The 18,602-nt window shown below is 39.3% G+C and overlaps 1 protein-coding gene across 1 annotated transcript in view; it reads right to left on the bottom strand.

The window, feature by feature from the left end:
- GREB1L (GREB1 like retinoic acid receptor coactivator) overlaps positions 1-18,602 on the bottom strand; it is a 344,278-nt gene that overhangs the window by 100,132 nt on the left and 225,544 nt on the right. Inside the window, exons 6-8 of the mRNA XM_069099751.1 lie at positions 15,468-15,644; positions 8,392-8,568; positions 4,073-4,195 (exon numbers count right to left, since the gene is read on the bottom strand). Of these exons, the coding sequence (XP_068955852.1) occupies positions 4,073-4,195; positions 8,392-8,568; positions 15,468-15,644 (477 nt within the window). The remainder of the gene's footprint in view (positions 1-4,072; positions 4,196-8,391; positions 8,569-15,467; positions 15,645-18,602) is intronic.

Below are 18,602 nucleotides of genomic sequence, written 5' to 3'. Positions count from 1 at the left end.
TACATAATACACAAAATATATACATATAATTATTATAAACTCCTGGAAAGTGGGGTCAAGAAAAACTGTGTAGATAACAGTCCCTTCCCTCTCTCAAACAGAATGCAATGTTTGATCCAAACCACTCCCTCTAAGGAACCTTGACCACAAGCCATGGCTAAATGCAAATTTGTTTAACATTGTGTTCTAGCTGATTAGGAATATAATCTCCTAAGAAAGGATGAAGCTTGCTATCTCAGGCAAGGTGCCTCTGTAAACACTGACTAATGTTTGTAGGGGAACTGGAATGCTAATGTTCAATTCTGACAATCTCCTACTTCCTAGCATCTGTAGGAGCCAAAGAATTACTATTTAAGCTTCAAGCACCCTGTATAAAAATTTATGGAACTGAAATTTCTAGCTTCAAGGGCTCATTTTCAAGAAATCTTTTTTTCTGAGCAAGTTTTATGGGCTGATCCTGCAATTATTTTTAATATCTAATTTTACCTAAAATGAACTGACCACATCTTTACATCGTTGGGATGCTAGATGGCAGTTGGGGCAAGCCAATAAACACTACTGACTCAGGAAGACCTCAGTTCAAAGTCAGCCTCAGACACTGACTAACTGGATCATCCTGGGCAAGTCATTTAACCTCTCTCTGCCTCAGTTTCCTTATCTGTAAAATGGGGATAATAATAGCACCTACCTCACAGATTGTTGTGATCAATGACAGAATATATATAGAATATTATTGGAAAGTATATGAACAGTTGTACTGGGAATAACTCCTTGTACTTACAATTAGTCTATTGGCCCGTTACCTTTCAGGCGACTTTTTTCTCTCTGGCCCTTCGTGGCCTTCGGGGTGGGTGGGCCTTTCTGCTAATTTCCTAAAGCCCTAATCTTGACTCTCTTTACTCAGAGCAAAACATTCACCTTTCCAAGACAATTTTGCTAAGCAGAAATTAAAACCATGCTCTGGTGCCATTTTTATTTTTAGTATGACCATATTTCATAGATCTAGAGTTGAAAGGGAATTCACAAGCCATTTAGTCACCCCCTTTGTTTTAGAGATGAGGAGGAAAAATTAAGTGATTGCGCAGGGTCAAACAGGTAATAAGCAGCAGAGATAAAATTCAAACCCAAACCCTCTAATACCAGAGTTGGATTCCTTTCCACTTTGACTGGTCCTGTGATTTACTTGGTGTAGGGAATTAATAATTTAAAAAAATTTCTCTCTTCTAATATAGACACCTAATCTGCAATCTACAGTTTTAAAAGGGCTGCTGAGAGTCCAAGCTCTTACAGCCTGTATATCAGAGACAAGACTGGATGCAGGTCTTCCTGATTCTGAAGGCCAGCTCTCCATCTCATGGACCACAATACTGCTTTTTACTTATCTCTTGGTTATTAGCACTGTAGTCTATAAATATCACTTCTTGGGTGCCATGTTAATAGCATAGGGTAGAACAAGGAATCAAGCCAACCACTCAAACTAAAGTTCTACGCGACCATCTGTGTCAACAATTATTGAGTGTGCAAGAATGTAGCATTTTTAAATGCCAATATCCAAATTTTACTTCTTGTCCTTCTACCTACTGTATCACCCGATGTTCTCTCCTCTTCAGTCCAAGGTCCTTCTCTCTCTCCTATCCTGGTTGGACTCACTAAGAAGAACCACATCTTTTGAAATTTCAAAATTAGTCTGTCTTAACCAATGTGGCATTAAAAATTAAAACAAAAATCCACTTCACGAATCCTAAAGAGAAGACCATAGAGACAGAATCGCTGAGAAAAAGGTAGCATAGGCCAAATCCTGTTCCAGTCATCTCACTGTAGCTGCTTCAGACACAGCTATGTTTGCCAGCAATATATTTAATTAAGTTATCTTATGGTCCTCTTCAAAAACGAAGGACACCCAATAACAATAATATCTGTGAAGAGCTCTGAATCTGAAAAGCCTCATCCCTTGCTCTCTGAGCAGGATCACTCTGATAAAACACAGTCTGGAAAATATCCCAGGAGTTACCTTCCTAGGTAACTCATACTAGGTTTTTAAAAAAACTTCTCCATAAGAAAACTTTCCTATAGAAAACTTAAGTCCTTTACAATCCTTTAGGTAGACGTTCACCTTTTTTTACTCTCAATGGAAAGAAAGACCAGCCTTCTTTGTATAACTAGCTACTTCCTTCAGGACCATTTACTCTTCTCCAACCTAAATAATCTCAGATCCTTTTGCTTTTCCCCACCTCTTTCATTATTCTGTGGCTATCTTCTGAGCCCTCTCCTCTATTATTCTTAGGAAGGTCAGAATTTTATACAGTCAAATCAACAATATTTATTGAGTGGCCACCACGACCTGACTGACTATCTGGTAGTTTTGAAAAAAAAAAAGGAGATGGTAAGCTGAAGGACTGCTTGGATCGATCTCTTTATCCATTCTTTGTACTTGTCAATTTTTTTCCTTTGTTGGCAACAGGTGAGATTCAAAGGCTAGGGCCAGGGTCAGTTTTTACCCTTTCCATATATTGATATGATAAATGGTCATAATTTATTCTGGGAAACTTTCTCTATCATGACCCATTTACATGCTGCTAGAAAATCTGCACACTGTTAAGAGTTGGGACCTGTGAAAACCATATTCCTTTTATTTTCTTCTCACATTCTCTAAGTGTGAAGCAAAGAAAACTTCTCAGGATTCTGTGATTCATTTAATGAGGAAGGGTCTATATAGTAATTTAAATAACCAACTTTACCAACCATATCTACATTAAGTAACTGATTCTCATTACCTTGAAGACATTGGCAGAAAATCGATAGATCCCATCAACACTTAAAAACTGGTTTACGAGAAGTATATAGGGTTAAAAAAAACCTATGTATTTTGTTTTGATTTGGGCATATATAGCCATATGAATGCATATATAGCCATATGCATATATGCACACATATATTTTTTAGAGAATTTCATGTCAGTGGCTATATATGTGTATGTATATATGTATATAAACTTCATAGTTTCTTGATAGTGACTATCCACTCAAAACTCCATATACACACATAACACATCATGCACATATGTAAGAAGATATATCTATATGTCTGTATGGTATGCTATATATAAACACACACTTTTGGTGTAGGGAATTCCAGTTTGAAAAAATGTCCTCTACTAATACAGACTGACATCTAATATGCAATTTAAAGTCTTAGAGACATGCTAAGAACCTGTATGTAAGAGACAGGATGTTGATCCAATGCCATTTTTAGCTTATTTCTTAATCATCAGCACTGTTCTGGTGGATGGCCATTAATAAGAATCTATGAAATTTTGGGTTCACATGTGTTTCTCCATATACATGTGTGTATATATACATGTATGCCTATGTATATGTAATTTTTAAACTAAGTGACTTGCCTGGGATTATACACACATATGCACACACAAACTTTACAGAACCTGTCAATGAATATCCACTCAAATAATATACACCTATACGTATATATAAGTATATATTTCTACATAAATATACATGTATGTGAACACATATGTATATATACATATATAGGAAAGAAGGAAGTACTTATTAAGAGCCTACTATGTGTAAGACAAGGGAGTTAATAACTTCATGAATATTATTTCATTTGCTTATATACTGAGAGATCATATACATGATATATACCTATGTGTATGTGTGTACATATACATAAATGTGATTTTATTGGCATAGGGAACTCCCAGTGAGGAAATTCCCTCTACCAATACAAGTAGACAACTATTCTACAACTTTCCCAGGGTCACACAGTATTTGTCAGAGGGAGGGACCTGATCATGTAATTCAGGTTTTACTGACTCTGAGATTGCTCCCTAAGCATGGAAATTATGCACAACACATTTTTATGCTATATTACCAATATTTTCTTAAGTCTAGACAATTAAAAATAATAAATCAATCCCTGCTTTGTAATGCTTGCCAACCTCTGAGGTATAAACTCCAGTTCAAACCTAAGTCCATCTACAACTTGCTGATACCTCTGAAAGAATGCATATCTGTATACCTGAAGATAGAAAAGAAAACAATAACCGTACCTGTTTGTACGAATCCTGATTTGTATCCATTTGTCGTTCCATTTTCTGGGGTTACCGTTGATGACACTGAAGAATTTGGTTTAGCAGAGTGGCAAGCAGCAGAGGATTGTCGGCTTCTACATTCTAGAAATGAGTAAGAGCCACAATGCATGAGGAGGCAAAGACCCAGCTTTTGGTAATGTAAGTGACAGGGATCTGGTGGTTATGGCTGCAAAAGTTAAAACCTAACTGATAAAATAAAGAGCTGGCTTTCAAGGGGTAAATCATTTCATCTTCATAAATACTCCATCCTCTGACCCTGACTCCTATAGTACATGGAAAAAATACAAATTCCAAATTCCTGTAGTCCACTATCACGGTTCAAAGCTATGTATGTGGTGGAGACTTAGGGTAAGGGTTGTAGGGGGAGCACTAAGTGCAGCTTAGACATTCTGAGCTGTATTTGTACAACCTCACATCCATTGTTATGAATCAAGCTGAGCCTCCTCTGTGGGAAAAGGTTAACAGATCAACAATTTACAAAATCTCAGTATGCTTTTAAACCCTAGTTAATCCGAGGTCTGGGGGATGATTCAAACACAGCTCAATAAACTCTGTCAGATGATCTGGGGAATGGAAGGGGGGGGAGGGCCTAGGCTTCCCCACTCAATGTCAACTGACCTCCAGTAGACGCAAGGTTCCACAAGAGGAAAACAGACACTGCAAAGCCCTAGAATTGTAGGAATGCTGAAAGCATATCAAATTGGCTGGTAGATATTCAATCTGACTGATCATATCACATCAAGCTTCATATTAAGTGAGTTAAGATTACTGAGGTTTTAGTGAAGCCCTTCTAGAAATACCGTGTAATGAGACAAGGTCAAATACACAGTGGTAGGCTAGTTCCAAGGGTTTGAATTGTCATATAAATGATTCTAGTCACAGGTCATGTTATATACCACATAAATGGCCATATATAACTAAGGAAAGCATCTGGATGAACATTTATTCCCCAGAGAGTTCCTAAGTAAATCAGATACAGGAATATGTCCCTAAGGTCTTCTTCTACTATGATGTGCTACAGTACCTTTCTCTGGAAACAAAACAAAACAACCATCAGATTCTGATGAAGAAAAAAATGTCAATATAGCACAACAAATTTCTGATTTCAAATTCAAAATGGTACCCAGTGTACATGTGTGCATATATATGTATGTATATATAAACTTGTGACTTCATGAGTGTAGTCCAGACCAGAACCCAGACCTTTCTGACTCCAAGACCAGAATAGGACAGGCCTTGGAATTAGGAAGACCTGAGTTAAGTCCTGCCTCTGACAAACACTGGCTTTGTGACCCTGGACAAGTCACTTAACTCCTTACTACTTTAGACAATTCTCCATGCCTTGCCAAACTCCAACCCTGGATTATTTCCAATACCTACTCCCTTTACTTCCACTCACCTGCTGTTAAACAGACAGGGAAAAATAAGGAAAACACATTGACTCTGTGCACACCACAAATGTGTTCCTTATCTCTACTGAGCCCTTACTATAGCAAACTAATTGTTTTATGCCTATCATCAATTTACTATCCCATGTACATATTTATATCTAATAGTAGCCATCTCCAGGGCAGGGTGGGGAGGAAGGGAGAAAAAAAGTACGCAGCAAAGAATAAAACAATATTTAGAAAGAAGCATAGAAAGCAGAGTAGCTTTGAAAACGATGCATAGTACTTAGGAAGTTTTTTTTTTTTTAAGTAAACAGCATGAAACATAAATTCGTGGTTTTATAGTGAATGCTCTTTTTATGTTGTGCTGTGTACATGGAAATGTTCTTTTTTTTCTTTATGCATTTATGTTCAAAATGACTAAAAAAATTTAAAATACATGTTGAATTCAATTAAAATTGTTTTTAGTATTCTACTTACCCCAGCATCTATTCTATATCTCCCTATCCTTCCTCAAACTTCCCCTGGTCTCACCACCCCCCCACCCTCTCAGATGAGGAGTTCACTTGATATTTCAGGGAAAAAACTGAGGCCATTCACCAAGGGCTCCTCCTCCCTTGCTCAGTTCACATCACTCAGACGTACTGTCCAACTCTCCTTTCTGTGCTCCTGTCTCAGATGAAGATGGTCCTTTTCCTTTCTAAGCCAACCCCTCTCCCTGCACCACCATCTGTTAACTTCCTATTACTATCAAGACAATCACTATCCTCCCAGTTTTCAGACTAATAACTTCGATGTCATACTTGATTCCTCTCTTGTGCTGACCCCATATATCTAATCTATTGCCAAAAGTTGTTTCTACCATCAGAATGTCTCTCATACACCCCTTTCTTTCTACTCACATAGCTAATACTACAGTTCAGGCCTTCATCACCTCTTGCTTGGACAACTACAACAGGCTTCTAGCTATTATTCTTCCTGCTTCAAGTCTTTTTCCTTCTTCAACCTGTCTTCCACTCAGCTACCAAAGCCATTTTACTAAAGTGTGTGGTTCTGACCACAGGGAAGGTAGGTGGTTGCAGTAGCACTGGGAGCGGGTCAGGAAGACCCAAGTTTAAATCCAGCCTCAGACACTTGTTAGCTGTATGACCCTGGGCAAGTCACTTCACCCCTGTTTCAATTTCTTCATTTGTAAAATGGAGCTATAACAGCACCTACCTTCCAGGGTTGTTATGAGAGTCAAATGAGATAATAATTGGAAAATGCTTAGCACGACACCTGGCACATAAAAGGTACTGTATAAATGTTAGCTTTTATTATTATTCATTTATCATCCTCCCCACTTGATCCAATAAACATCAGCATCAGTGGCTCCCTCCTAACCTCTCCCCAGTCTCTCTCTGTTTATTATATATTCTATTCAGATGTGAGAAACAACCTAGAAAAAAAGGCATATTGGTCAGAAATTTTTTTTAAATCTTAAGGTATATCCTAAGATGGATACATTAGAAAAAACAAAGAGGTGAAATGACCTTAAATCACAGAAAAAGACAGCTTCAGATGGAAGTTTAGAGGAACAGAAAGATAGTGTTCATTTTATTTTTACTTGGATTTCAGGAGTCATTTAATCTGACTTTTCTAAAGCAAAATTCCGCGGCCTGATTTTAGCCAGGCATGGTCTCAGAGACAGCACTATACACCATCATTTCGTTACGGCGTGCCCAGAGCCAAAACAGAAGTTTTCAGCTCTGAAAATACTGGAAATGAGCTACAGTGATTTCCTGAAGAGGCAAATGACATGACTTCCAGGGCAGCTCTGTGGCTATTGGAAAGGAGCCATTCACGAATTTATGATGCCACGATATTTGTTGTCTGCTTAACAAATAACAACTATACATACATTTAACCACAACAAACAAAAGCATTCAGAAGAGGTATTTTTAGAAGCAAAAGAAGTCTTTCTTTTGAAATATGTAGTGAATGAAGACTGCTATGCCTTCAGTGCAATTAGAACTACTGGCTGAAACTGTGGCAGTTCTTATCAACTCAATAAAGACATGACATTTGAATCAAGTTTTATTTTTGATAAAAGGAGATATTTGTGAAAATGCTTAGCACAGTGCTGGGCATATAGTAGGTTCTAGAGAAATGCTTATCCCATTAGACACACACACCCCCATACACACAAACACAACCTCACAAATCACTGGTCCTTGGTACAAATTTCTAAAATTAAAGGTAAGGCAAATTATTCATATTTGGTAATTACAAATGTTAACTGAACATAATTTTTCTTCAGAAAAAAACAAAGTGTGTAAAGTTTACTAGAAATAGGCTGAGAGGGGCGGCCAGGTAGCACAGCGAGTAAGAGCACCGGCTCCAGTGTTGAGAAGACCTGGAGATCGAATCCCGGGCCCAGACACTTAGCACCCACCCAGAAACACCTGGCCGTGTAACCTTGAGCAAGTTACTTAACCCCGATTGCTTTAACAAATAAATAAATAAATAAATAAATAAAAAATAAAAAATAAAAAAAATAGAAATAGGCTGAGATCAGGCTGAAATTTAAAAATGCAAGTGTTTCTAAGATATCAAAAGATTACAAATTTCAATAACATCCTTCAATTTATAGAAACTAAACAGATTTTGGGGGGGGGCCTGGGAGAGCTGAAAGTTACCCCCGAACACACACACATTTATACATATATACACACACATACACACATATGTACATATACACCTTACTGCTAGATTAATAACCACACCTGCAATGTGGACCTTGGGAGGTCCACCTGTCACTATCATCAGGTCCCTGCTCCTCTCTCCTCCCTCCACTTTGCCCTGCTAGCCAGAGGAGCTGCACATGGAACTGGATCTAGGCCACCTCACCTTTCCAACAGATAAGAGGCCCCTTTGACAGGACTCCCTGGGAGCTTCTGACTAGGTAGTATTTTAAGTGCTTCTGCTTTTTGGGCTGCGTGGTGAGCTTCAAGTTGATATGGTTGGAAAACTCCGTGAAATACCGAAATCCTCTTTCTCCACAGCCTATGCAGTTTCCAGAAAACCCTAAAAGTAGAGAGAAAAAAAAAGATGGGAAAAAAGTAGTAAAACACAAAAGTTATTCTACTGAGATATACCAGGGATTCTGGGAAAGGAGAAGCACACTGGGTATGCCTTGTAAACCAACTGGATATAGAAGAGACAGAGACAGCAAAGCCAAATGGGCATTTTCAAGGTTTTAAAGCTGGTGGAAATTGTGGTGGCCCTGGAACACAGGTGGTATGGCAGGTTAAGAATGCTGACCCAGGAATTAGGAAGACCCGAGTTCAAATCCCATCTCAGATCCGTAATAGCTGTCACTTAAACCTCTCAGCCTCAGTTTCCCCCTCTATAAAAGGAGAAGAACACCTACTTGCCAGATTTGTTGTGATGATCAAATGGGAAGTGATGCCTCTAGTGTTGTATAAATGCCACAACGGTGATGACAATGTTTTAAGAATAGGGTCTGGGGAGAAAAATGGTAGGACTGCTTTTGGATTTAGTGATCTTGAAGGGCGGGGAAGTATCTGGGTGGAGAATGAAGGTGGCAATGTCCTCTAGAAAGCTGAATATTCAGCTGTGGAGTCTGGGAAGGAGATTATTAGGGCTGGAGACAGATCTGAGAAGCACACGCAGGGTGGTGGCAGCCAAGTGGGAGTGAATGAGACAACTTACTGTTAGCCTGATTGAAAGAGTATCATTAAGAACCTTGGGTCTTCAGTATGCTGGAAATTTGGTTCAAAAATAATATGTGCCTGTAAATTTTTACCTACTTCCCATTGCCATTTTACCTTTCTGATTTTTCTAGTAATTAGAGGGACACCATATTCTTCATTTGCATGGTAGACTCTTTTTTTTTTTTTGGTTATCACAGATCAATATGCTTTAAGTACAATCTTTAGGTTATCAGGAAATTGGTCATAACTCCAGATCATCTGGAAATTTTTTAAAATACTGTTTTGGGGTGCTTTAATGCTTGTCAAAATCATCCATCAGAATGGCATACTTCTATTTAGAGTTAAAGGCTCACTGGCATAAGTATTCCGCCCTGGCTGGTATAGGGCATACCCAATCCATACCTCCCTTGGCTGTGCATTCCTTGTCCTTCCGTCAGCCCCAATGGAAGGTCCATCCAATGTGGAAAAAGTCTTACTCTAGGTTAGGGGCTCTTAACCTCTGTGTCATACCCTTCTTTGGTAGCCTGGTGAAGCCTAGGGACACCTTCAAAGATTAATAATTTTTTTGTTTTGTTTTGGAGGGCATTTGGGGTTAAGTGACTTGCCCAAAGTCACACAGCTAGTTTTTGTGTTAAGTGTCTGAGGCTGCATTTGAACTCAGGTCCTCCTGACTCCAGGGCTCTATTCACTGTGCCACCTAGCCGCCCAGAATAATATTTTTAAATGCATACAATAAAATACACAGGATTACAAGGGAATTCAATTATATTGGAACAGTTTCAATTTAAAAAAGCTCATGGATAAGTTAAAAAACCTCTGCTCTAGGTCTATTATCATTTCAGAAATATTAATGCCATGTGTTGTTATTTTTTACTCTTGCTATACCACCAGCCCACCTCCTTTCCAAGCATACACATCTCTGAGAATGTCCTTTATGCTACTTTTCATACACAATCAAGACCAGTTAACATGTGGCAGCTTATTTACACCCACCATACAATTTTCCATTGCCCTCTGGATGACCCACAATCATTTGATCCCTCTGAGATCATGGTGTTCCATGATTTGTAATCATATAGCATTACTAGAAAAATACTGGTGTTAAAAATACCAGTGTTGTAGCAAGGAATGACTTGGGATCATTAAAGGAATTGTGAAATTTCCTAAATGAGATTCCACCTCATCTCCTCCTCTAATTCAATTCTAGGCCTAGGTCATTATTCATCTGTAGTGACTAGTCAATAAGCTTTTATTAAGCATCTTCTATGTATCAGGCACTGTGCTAGGCACGAGGGATTCAAACAGGAATAAAAGGCATAGTCCTTGCTCTCAGGGAGCTTACAGTCTAATGGGGGGAGACAATATAAAAGGAAGCAGAAAAGGAGCCCCTCCCCGCCTCAGCCAGGCTACTTGGCCTGGGGAAGGGGAGAATATGATGTTGCAGAGTTGCAGCCAAGTAGGGAAGCTAATGGATGATGCAGAATTAGCCCGAAAGCTCTGTGCCCTCTCTAAAAGATGCATTTGTTGCCCCTCCCTCCACTCCTCCAGTCCGAGGGGAAAGGCAACTCAGAGCGCTAAAGAAGCCTTGAGCATCAAAGATTAACGAGTTTTCATGATAATGAGATTTCAGGTGATGAGGTAATTATCCAAGATACATAACCTAGGAAATATGCATTCTCCATTCACTGCGTCTTTTCTTATGTGGACTGTTAAACCGACATTTTGTGAATGGCTATAAAGATCACTGGGAAAGCCTAAGCAATCAGCAAAATGGCGGACTCAAATAAGATCATCTGGAGAAACTCAGAAATGATCTCTGTGGAACCTTTTCTCCCAATGGACGTTGCTTAAGACGTTTTGCATTAACATGGCACAGTATCTTGGATGAGCATGTTTTCCTGTTTTATGCAGTGCAAGATACTTAAACTTGGAGGACTGCTGAATACCTCTAAGTCTGTTGTTACATCTCTTACGGAATATTTTATTATCTTAAAATATACATGGAAGACAGCCTATCGGAAGAGATCCTTTCAGGCTGCAGTTTGTCCTATGGAACAAAACTTTTTTGCAATGATTTTAATAAACAATCTTTTTTTTAAAGTGATCAACCAATAATAACCATAATGGAATTTGGATTTCTCTACATTTTCTCCTCAACTGTGTGACTGAAGGTTCATATGCTGTAGAAAATTGTCTAGGAGGGGTGGCCAGGTAGCACAGCGAGTAAGAGCACCGGCTCCAGTGTCGAGATGACCTGGATCAAATCTGGGCTCAGATACTCAGCGCCACACCCAGAAATAATAACTGGCCGTGTAACCTTGAGCAAGTTACTTAACCCTGATTGCTTAAAAAAAAAAAAAAAAGAAAGAAAATTGTCTAGGAGAACCACCTCAGATTCCTTTTTCTCTTATTTTCACCACGTCTATCTTCTATAGATATGGAGGCTATTCTCATAAAGATTTTATATAGATGAGGTAGATGAGTTGGTAGTACTCGATGCCTGCTTGGTCATCTGCTTTGACAATATGATCTGTAATCTTTTCCACTTTTTAAAATTCTTCCCTTTTTGAGATATGCTGAAAACTATTTCCTGGAAGTTTTAAAAATTATGTCTTCTCCAGCATGGATTTCTTCTGTATTGTCTAGCTCAGCTCCTCTTCCCAACTTCATCTTATTTCCCCGTCTTTGTTTAGGACACTAGGTTTTGGAGCGTCAGAGTACAAATATATTTCCACTGTCACGGATGATAGAGGAGGTCACCACAGAAACACTGGCTAATATATTCCATTCATTACCACTTGATATTCTCCTAGCAGATTCATCTAGAAATACTCTCAAAATGATCTGGCTTGTTTGGGTCTTGCATAATTTTATTCAGGGGTGTATCCCCCCTCCACTGTTATTGTTTTTGCTTTTTGGAGCAGGGAAAGTAGGGTAATTGGGGTTAAGTGACTTGTCCAAGGTCATATGGCTAGTAAGTGTTTGAGGCAGAATTTGAACTCAGGTCCTCCTGACCCCAGGGCCAGTGCTCTATTCAGTGCACCACCTAGCCACCCCTCCACTGGTTTTTTTTTTTTATCATTTTTTGAAAGGGCATATTGATCACAATTGTCCTCTTTCTCCATAATATACCTTATTATATAAGCTTGTTTTCTTAAATCAGTGTTCAGTTTGATAGCCAGGTCTCTATTTAACAGAGAAAAAATTAGAAAGAGAGCTTCTAGTCTTTTTTATACATCCCCCCCCTTTTTTTTATTTTGGCCATTTTACACCAGCTAAATCTCTTGAAGAAGTAAAATAATAGAAAACTTAATTTATTGCATACAGCCTGATGTAGTAGATAGAGAGAGAGCTGGACTCTGACCTCTGACTTAGATACTTATTACCTGTGTGTAACCGTGGGCAGTTCACTTAACCTCTCAGACTCAGTTTTTCATCTGTATAATGGACTATTTTATATAGAGTGGGAATCTAGGTAGAGCAGTGGATTGAGTGTTGGGCCTGAAGTCAGGAATACCCAAGTTAAAATCTGACCTCAATTACTAGCTAGCTGTGTGACCCTGGGCAAGTCACTTAACCCAGTTTGCCTCAGTTTCCTCATTTGTAAAATGAGCTGGAGAAGGTAATGGTATCTCTGCCACTCTCCTGTTTTTGCCAAGAAAATCTCAGAAGGGTTTCAGGAAGAGTCGGACAAGATTGAAACACCTGAACAACAGTAACAGCAACAACAATAAACATCTAGGTAATGGTGCACGGGAACCCAGCTCAGAGCCAATAGTTAAATTTTCAGTGTATGCACTGATATCATCAGAATTAGCAATGCTACAAATCAGGACTTGCTTTACCATACTGTTGATTGTCTAGACTTAAGAAAGTGATGGGGGGGGGGGCAGCTAGGTGGCACAGTGAATACTGGAGTCAGGAGGACCTGAGCTCAAATCCAGCCTCAGATACTTAACACAAAACTAGCTGTGTGACCTTGGGCAAGTCATTTAACCCCAACTGCCCTACCTTCCCCCCTCCAAAAAGAAAAAAAAGTGATGGGGGCAGCTAGGTGGTACAGTACTGGCCCTAGAGTCAGGAGGACCTGAGTTCAAATTCGGCCTCAGACACTTGACACTTACGAGCTGTGTGACCTTAGGCAAGTCACTTAAACCCAATTGCCTTGCCTTACTTCCTCCAAAAAAAAAAAAAAATAAAGTGATGGAGAAAATGTGAGTAATGCAGATATAATTTAAAAGTGTGTCCTGCTATACCCCCACCCAAAGTTGGTTGTATTTACCAGGATACCACTGTCTCCAGGTCTCCTACATGAGTCCTCTCCTGGTCCTCCCAGTTGCTAATGCCCTTCATATCACTCTGTATTCACTTCCTGTACATTTTATATGTACTTACATGTGTATGTATTATATTTTTCCAATGGAATGTAAGCTTCTTGAGGGAAGGGGACTTTTTAATTTCTCTTTTTTGGGTCTCCAGTGCCTAGCATGTGGTACACAGCAGGTGCTTAATAAATGAATTTTAAATGAGATCATGAGTATAAAGTTCTTTGAAAATCTTAATGTGCTGGATACACATTTGTGTGTACATAAAAGGCAGCTATTATTATCTCTCTTCTCATTAGCATTGATATTTACCTTTGTTCTAATCGATGATGACTATACACAAACAGCTATTTATTAGTAGGGGCATACTGTATGTGTGTATGTGTATATATGTACAGAAATATATACACACATATCTGTGTGCATGTGTGTATATATGCATATATACATGTGTGTGCATGCATGCCAGGTATTACAGATACAAAGTCATGGAACAGTCTCTGCCTTCTAGGAGCGTAATTACATTCAGTGTGGGGAGAACTCTGATCATTAGGAAGATTATTTTGGTATCTACATAGAGCATGGACTGCAGAAAGGAGAGACACCAGAGGCAGTGAGGAGGCTATTACAAAAGTCCAGATAAGACTAAGGAGGACATAAGGTAAGGTCTTGGTTTTGTGAGCGGAGAGAAGGCTACATGTATGTGAGAGATAACAACAAAGATGACAATTTTAACAATAATCTCTTCTGGAGATACCTTCTTTGACCCTTCTATGATAGATTGTAGAACACTCTTTCAGATATACAGACTATATGGTAAAAGAAACTTTAAAGGGTCTTCTCATCCATTCCCCAGCCTTTGCAGAAGACTATTCTTTTAACCATTCCAATTATATGGGACTACATTATTTTAAAAATCCTCCAGTGAAGTTCCACTGTACTGAGAAGTTATAAAAGTATGTTTTTTAAGTTACTTTCGTAAGTTTGAAACTTACAAAAGTCTGATTAAACAAATCTCTTAGTTCAGATGTATATTCTGAGAACAAAGGAAAGCTAAAAATATTAAATGTTTAACTTTTTTCTCCCCTAAAGTGAATTCCTCTTCAAATGGAGGGACTGCCATATATATGTACGTATGAGAGAGAAGAGTATAGGGTATAGTCTAGCCAACTGGTTTGGAAGGCTCCATATACAGTACTCTGGTTATATGCAATCACCTAACCCAGGCAAATGTACATATCTAGAAATATTTACAACCTGTTATGAAGGGTAGTTTCCAAGAACTAGGTGTGGCAGAGAAGATCCTGTATCTAATGAACTATATCTGCTAAGGGGAAGGACAAATGTTACTGTGAGTAAACATCTAGAATCAGTTTACCTCTGGTTCAAGTTCCAGTGTCTTAATTATTCCCTATTTCTCCTGTACACAGCTTTCTATATATCTGTTTGCATATTATCTCCCCCATTAGACTGTAAACTCCCTGAGGGCAAGTATTGACTTCTGCCTCTTTTTGTATCCCCAGCCACCGTAGGTGTTTAATAAATGTTTCCTGATTGACTGAAGTGTATGCATTGTTGACTGTACCTTCTAATAGACTGCAATGCACTAAGAAAGGTTAGGTCACTTCTATTCTGACCACCTCTCAGTTTCCAGGACATCCTGATGCATATATCCCAAGACTGTGAAATTCAGGGTGACCACATGGCTGATCCTGAACCTTCCCTACCTTGTTTTTTTTTTTGCTTTGCTTAATTAATTATACTCTGTTCACCTTCCTGTGATAACTTTGCTGGCTTCCTCTTCCTCAGCTGGACCAATGCAATGAATAAACCTACTTTTCTTTATGACGCTGAAGCTGTAAACAAACATGGGTTTGAAAAACTTGTTACTAGCAAAATGCTCACAAGGGTTCTAGATACTCACCTAAAAGTGCATTTTTTCCATGATCATCTGGCAGGAATCTCTTGTCTACAGCACAAACTAAAATATGTTCGGGAAGATTTGGAGACTTGGCACCCACTAGCAGGAAACCTGCTGGGATCTCAATTTGTTCCATACACAGGGATACTAAACGTAAATCTTTTCCTGCTTGACAAAAACCTAAAAACAGTCCAAGAAAGGAAAAAAGAAAAACAAGATAAAAATTTCAGGAAGAATAGGGTTTTTTTTTTAATAACCCTTCTGCTTAAATTGAAGGTCAAGAATGAATGCCTAAAGAGAATAGGGTATACCACTATTCAACAATAAAATAGAGGCTTCCATAATGTAGGAAAACACAAGGCTAACATATCTCAATGGAAACCCATCTGGTCAGCTTCAAGGCAAAGTTTATGACTTGCATGACCTTCTTTGGTCTTCAGAGGGAGTTCTACCCATCATCCTTCTTGTGGTCACTCCAGACTGCCTGACCTACCAGTAGCTCCTAATCACCCCTTGGCAGTCTGGTAAAGCCTATGGAACCCTCCTTCTCTTTTTTTTTTTTTTTTTTGGGGGGGGGAGGGGGTTAAGTGACTTGCCCAAGGTCACACGTCTAGGGTGTGTGTGTGTGTGTGTGTGTGTGTGAAGTGTCTGAGGTCAGATTTGAACTCAGGTCCTCCTGATTCCAGGGCTGGTGCTCTATTCACTGAGACACCTAGCCACCCCCTATGGAACCCTTCTGAGAATTATATCTTTAAATGCATAAAATAAATTACATGATTACAAAAGAAGCCAATCATATAAAATACAATTTACATATATTATATATACACACATATACATTTATGTGTATATATATGTACATGAAACAGTTCACAGACCCCAAATTAAGAGCCCCTGCATGCACTAAATAACAATGCTACGTTAGTCAGTCAATCAGCATGTATTTAGTGCCTATGATATGCCATGATCCCTGGGGAAACAAAGAAAGGCAAACAGCAAGCCTTGCTCTCAGAGAGCCTACAGTCGAATGGAGGAAATAACATGCAAACAACTGTGTTCAGACTATGATAAATTAGAGATAATCAATAGAAGGAAGGTACCAGCGCTGAGAGGGATCAGAAAAGTCTTCTTGGGATTTTAGCTGGGGCTTGAAGGAAGCCAGGAAGGTCAGTCAGGAGGTGGAGATGAGGAGGGAGAGCCTTCCAAGTATGGAGAACTGGGGAACATCAAGGAGGCCAGTGTCACTGGATGGCAGAGGACATGGGCTTAGGAGGAAGTTGAAGGAAAGACGGAGGCGGGGGGGGGGAGGCAGGTTGTAAAGAATTTTGAATGCCAAACAGATGAGTCAAACCTCATGTACTTTAAAGAAATCCTCCAAACCAATAGCCTACTCATCCCTGACCCCTTCCAAAAAAGGAGTCAAATGAGAGCAAGATAATGAAATTTCTGAAGATTTTTTCAAGAGTTGATAAATTGGAAAAATTTTAAAGGGGATCTGAACCAGATAGAGATAACAGAGAAATCAGTCCACCTGAGAATCCGAAATTATCAGTGGATGAAGATCATTTGGAAGTGTAGGAAAAGGACTTTCTTTCTGCATGAAATCCTAATTCTTTTATTAACTTTTAGATCAGTGTTTGTCCCTGTCTGTTATGGAGACACTTGAAAATACTATGGTGATTATTATTATCATTAGATCAAATAGTAATTATTAAATCCCATGAAGTTTCCATGGATACTGTTTGGGCAAGAAGGGTTTTTCATCCAAGGTCTTAGAAATCATGACCTCAAGAAGGAAATACTAAGGCTTACAGTGAATAGAATGCTGGGCTTGTAGTCTAGCCTTAGAAACTTCTTAGCTGTGTGACCCTGGACCAGTCACTGGACCCTGTTTTCCTCAATTTCCTCATCTGTCAAATGATCTGGAGAAGGAAAATGCATACCACCCCAGTATCTTTGCCAAGAAAACCCCAAATGGGGTCAAGAAATGCCAACTCAACTGAAAACTACTGAACAACAACAGCACAATGGAAAGTGGTTAATTAAGCATACAGCTTGTTCAATGTAAATTGCAGACATGCTTCTGAAATGTGCCTGCCCATGGCTTCTATTCAATGGACCAAATACAGCTATAGTATGAAGTCGAAAGGGAATAAAAAACACAATAATCTCTCCTGTGGTTGCTTTCCAGAAAGCCAGTTCACTAGCGGTATCCAAGTCACCATGACACCCACAGCCACACTCCCACTATATTCTGGAGTTCACTCACTCCTAGTATGCAAATGTTCAAGAATGGTGTTCTGTGGCTTCTCTCAAAACACACCAGCAAGGGTAAGCTCACCTTGTCATCCTTAAGTCATTTTGTTCATAATATCTCCGTGCATTAAAAATTCTCTTATTGGGGGCGGCTAGGTGGCACAGCGAGTAAAGCGCCGGCCCCGGAGTCAGGAGGACCTGAGTTCGGTTCTGGCCTCAGACACTTAACACCCACACAAAAGAACTAGCCATGTAACCTTGGGCAAGTTACTTAACCCCAATTGCCCTCCAAAAGGCAATAAAATAAAATAAAATAATAAAAAAAAGTTCTGATATCTCTCCCCACTCCCTACAGTCATTCCAGATGCTTCCTTCTACCTGTGTGACTCTCAAGTTTCCATGCTAACAGTTATCACCCCAGTGACACTCCTTTACCTCTTCTTCCCCTAGAGAAAGACATCAAGGCTTCTCTGGCTATCTCTGCAGAAGTCTCCTAACAAATATGTGGGGTGTAGACATGCTGTCAGTTCATCACAGTACAGTTCTGTATGATGACCTGTTCCACCTATTTCCTCTCAGGAATTGACCCGAACAGCATCTAATGTTCCTGTACTTGCCATGGGAAACTCAATAAACATTGGTTAGACATGTACACACTCAATACCTGTTCAAGTCTGTACCGGTGAAGAACAGGTGTTACAGGATTAGATTATGAAGAAAAGTGAGGGTGGTGTGACCGCCTGATACAGTGAGAAGTACAAGGGAAAAGATTCAAAGGTCTGACCGGGAACGTCTACACTTCATACATCTGTTGGGAGATTTCTCCAGAGCCAGCAAGGCTCTGATCATTTTCCCTCAGGGGGTAGAGAAATGAAGGAATAT

This window comes from Petaurus breviceps, unplaced genomic scaffold, assembly GCF_028583685.1.
Source record: "Petaurus breviceps papuanus isolate PSGF00001 unplaced genomic scaffold, PetGlider_PUasm1.0 38, whole genome shotgun sequence".
Taxonomy (NCBI): Eukaryota; Metazoa; Chordata; class Mammalia; order Diprotodontia; family Petauridae; genus Petaurus; species Petaurus breviceps.
The sequence above is the reverse complement of the archived record's forward strand: the minus strand, read 5'-3'. Positions and strand labels throughout refer to the sequence as shown.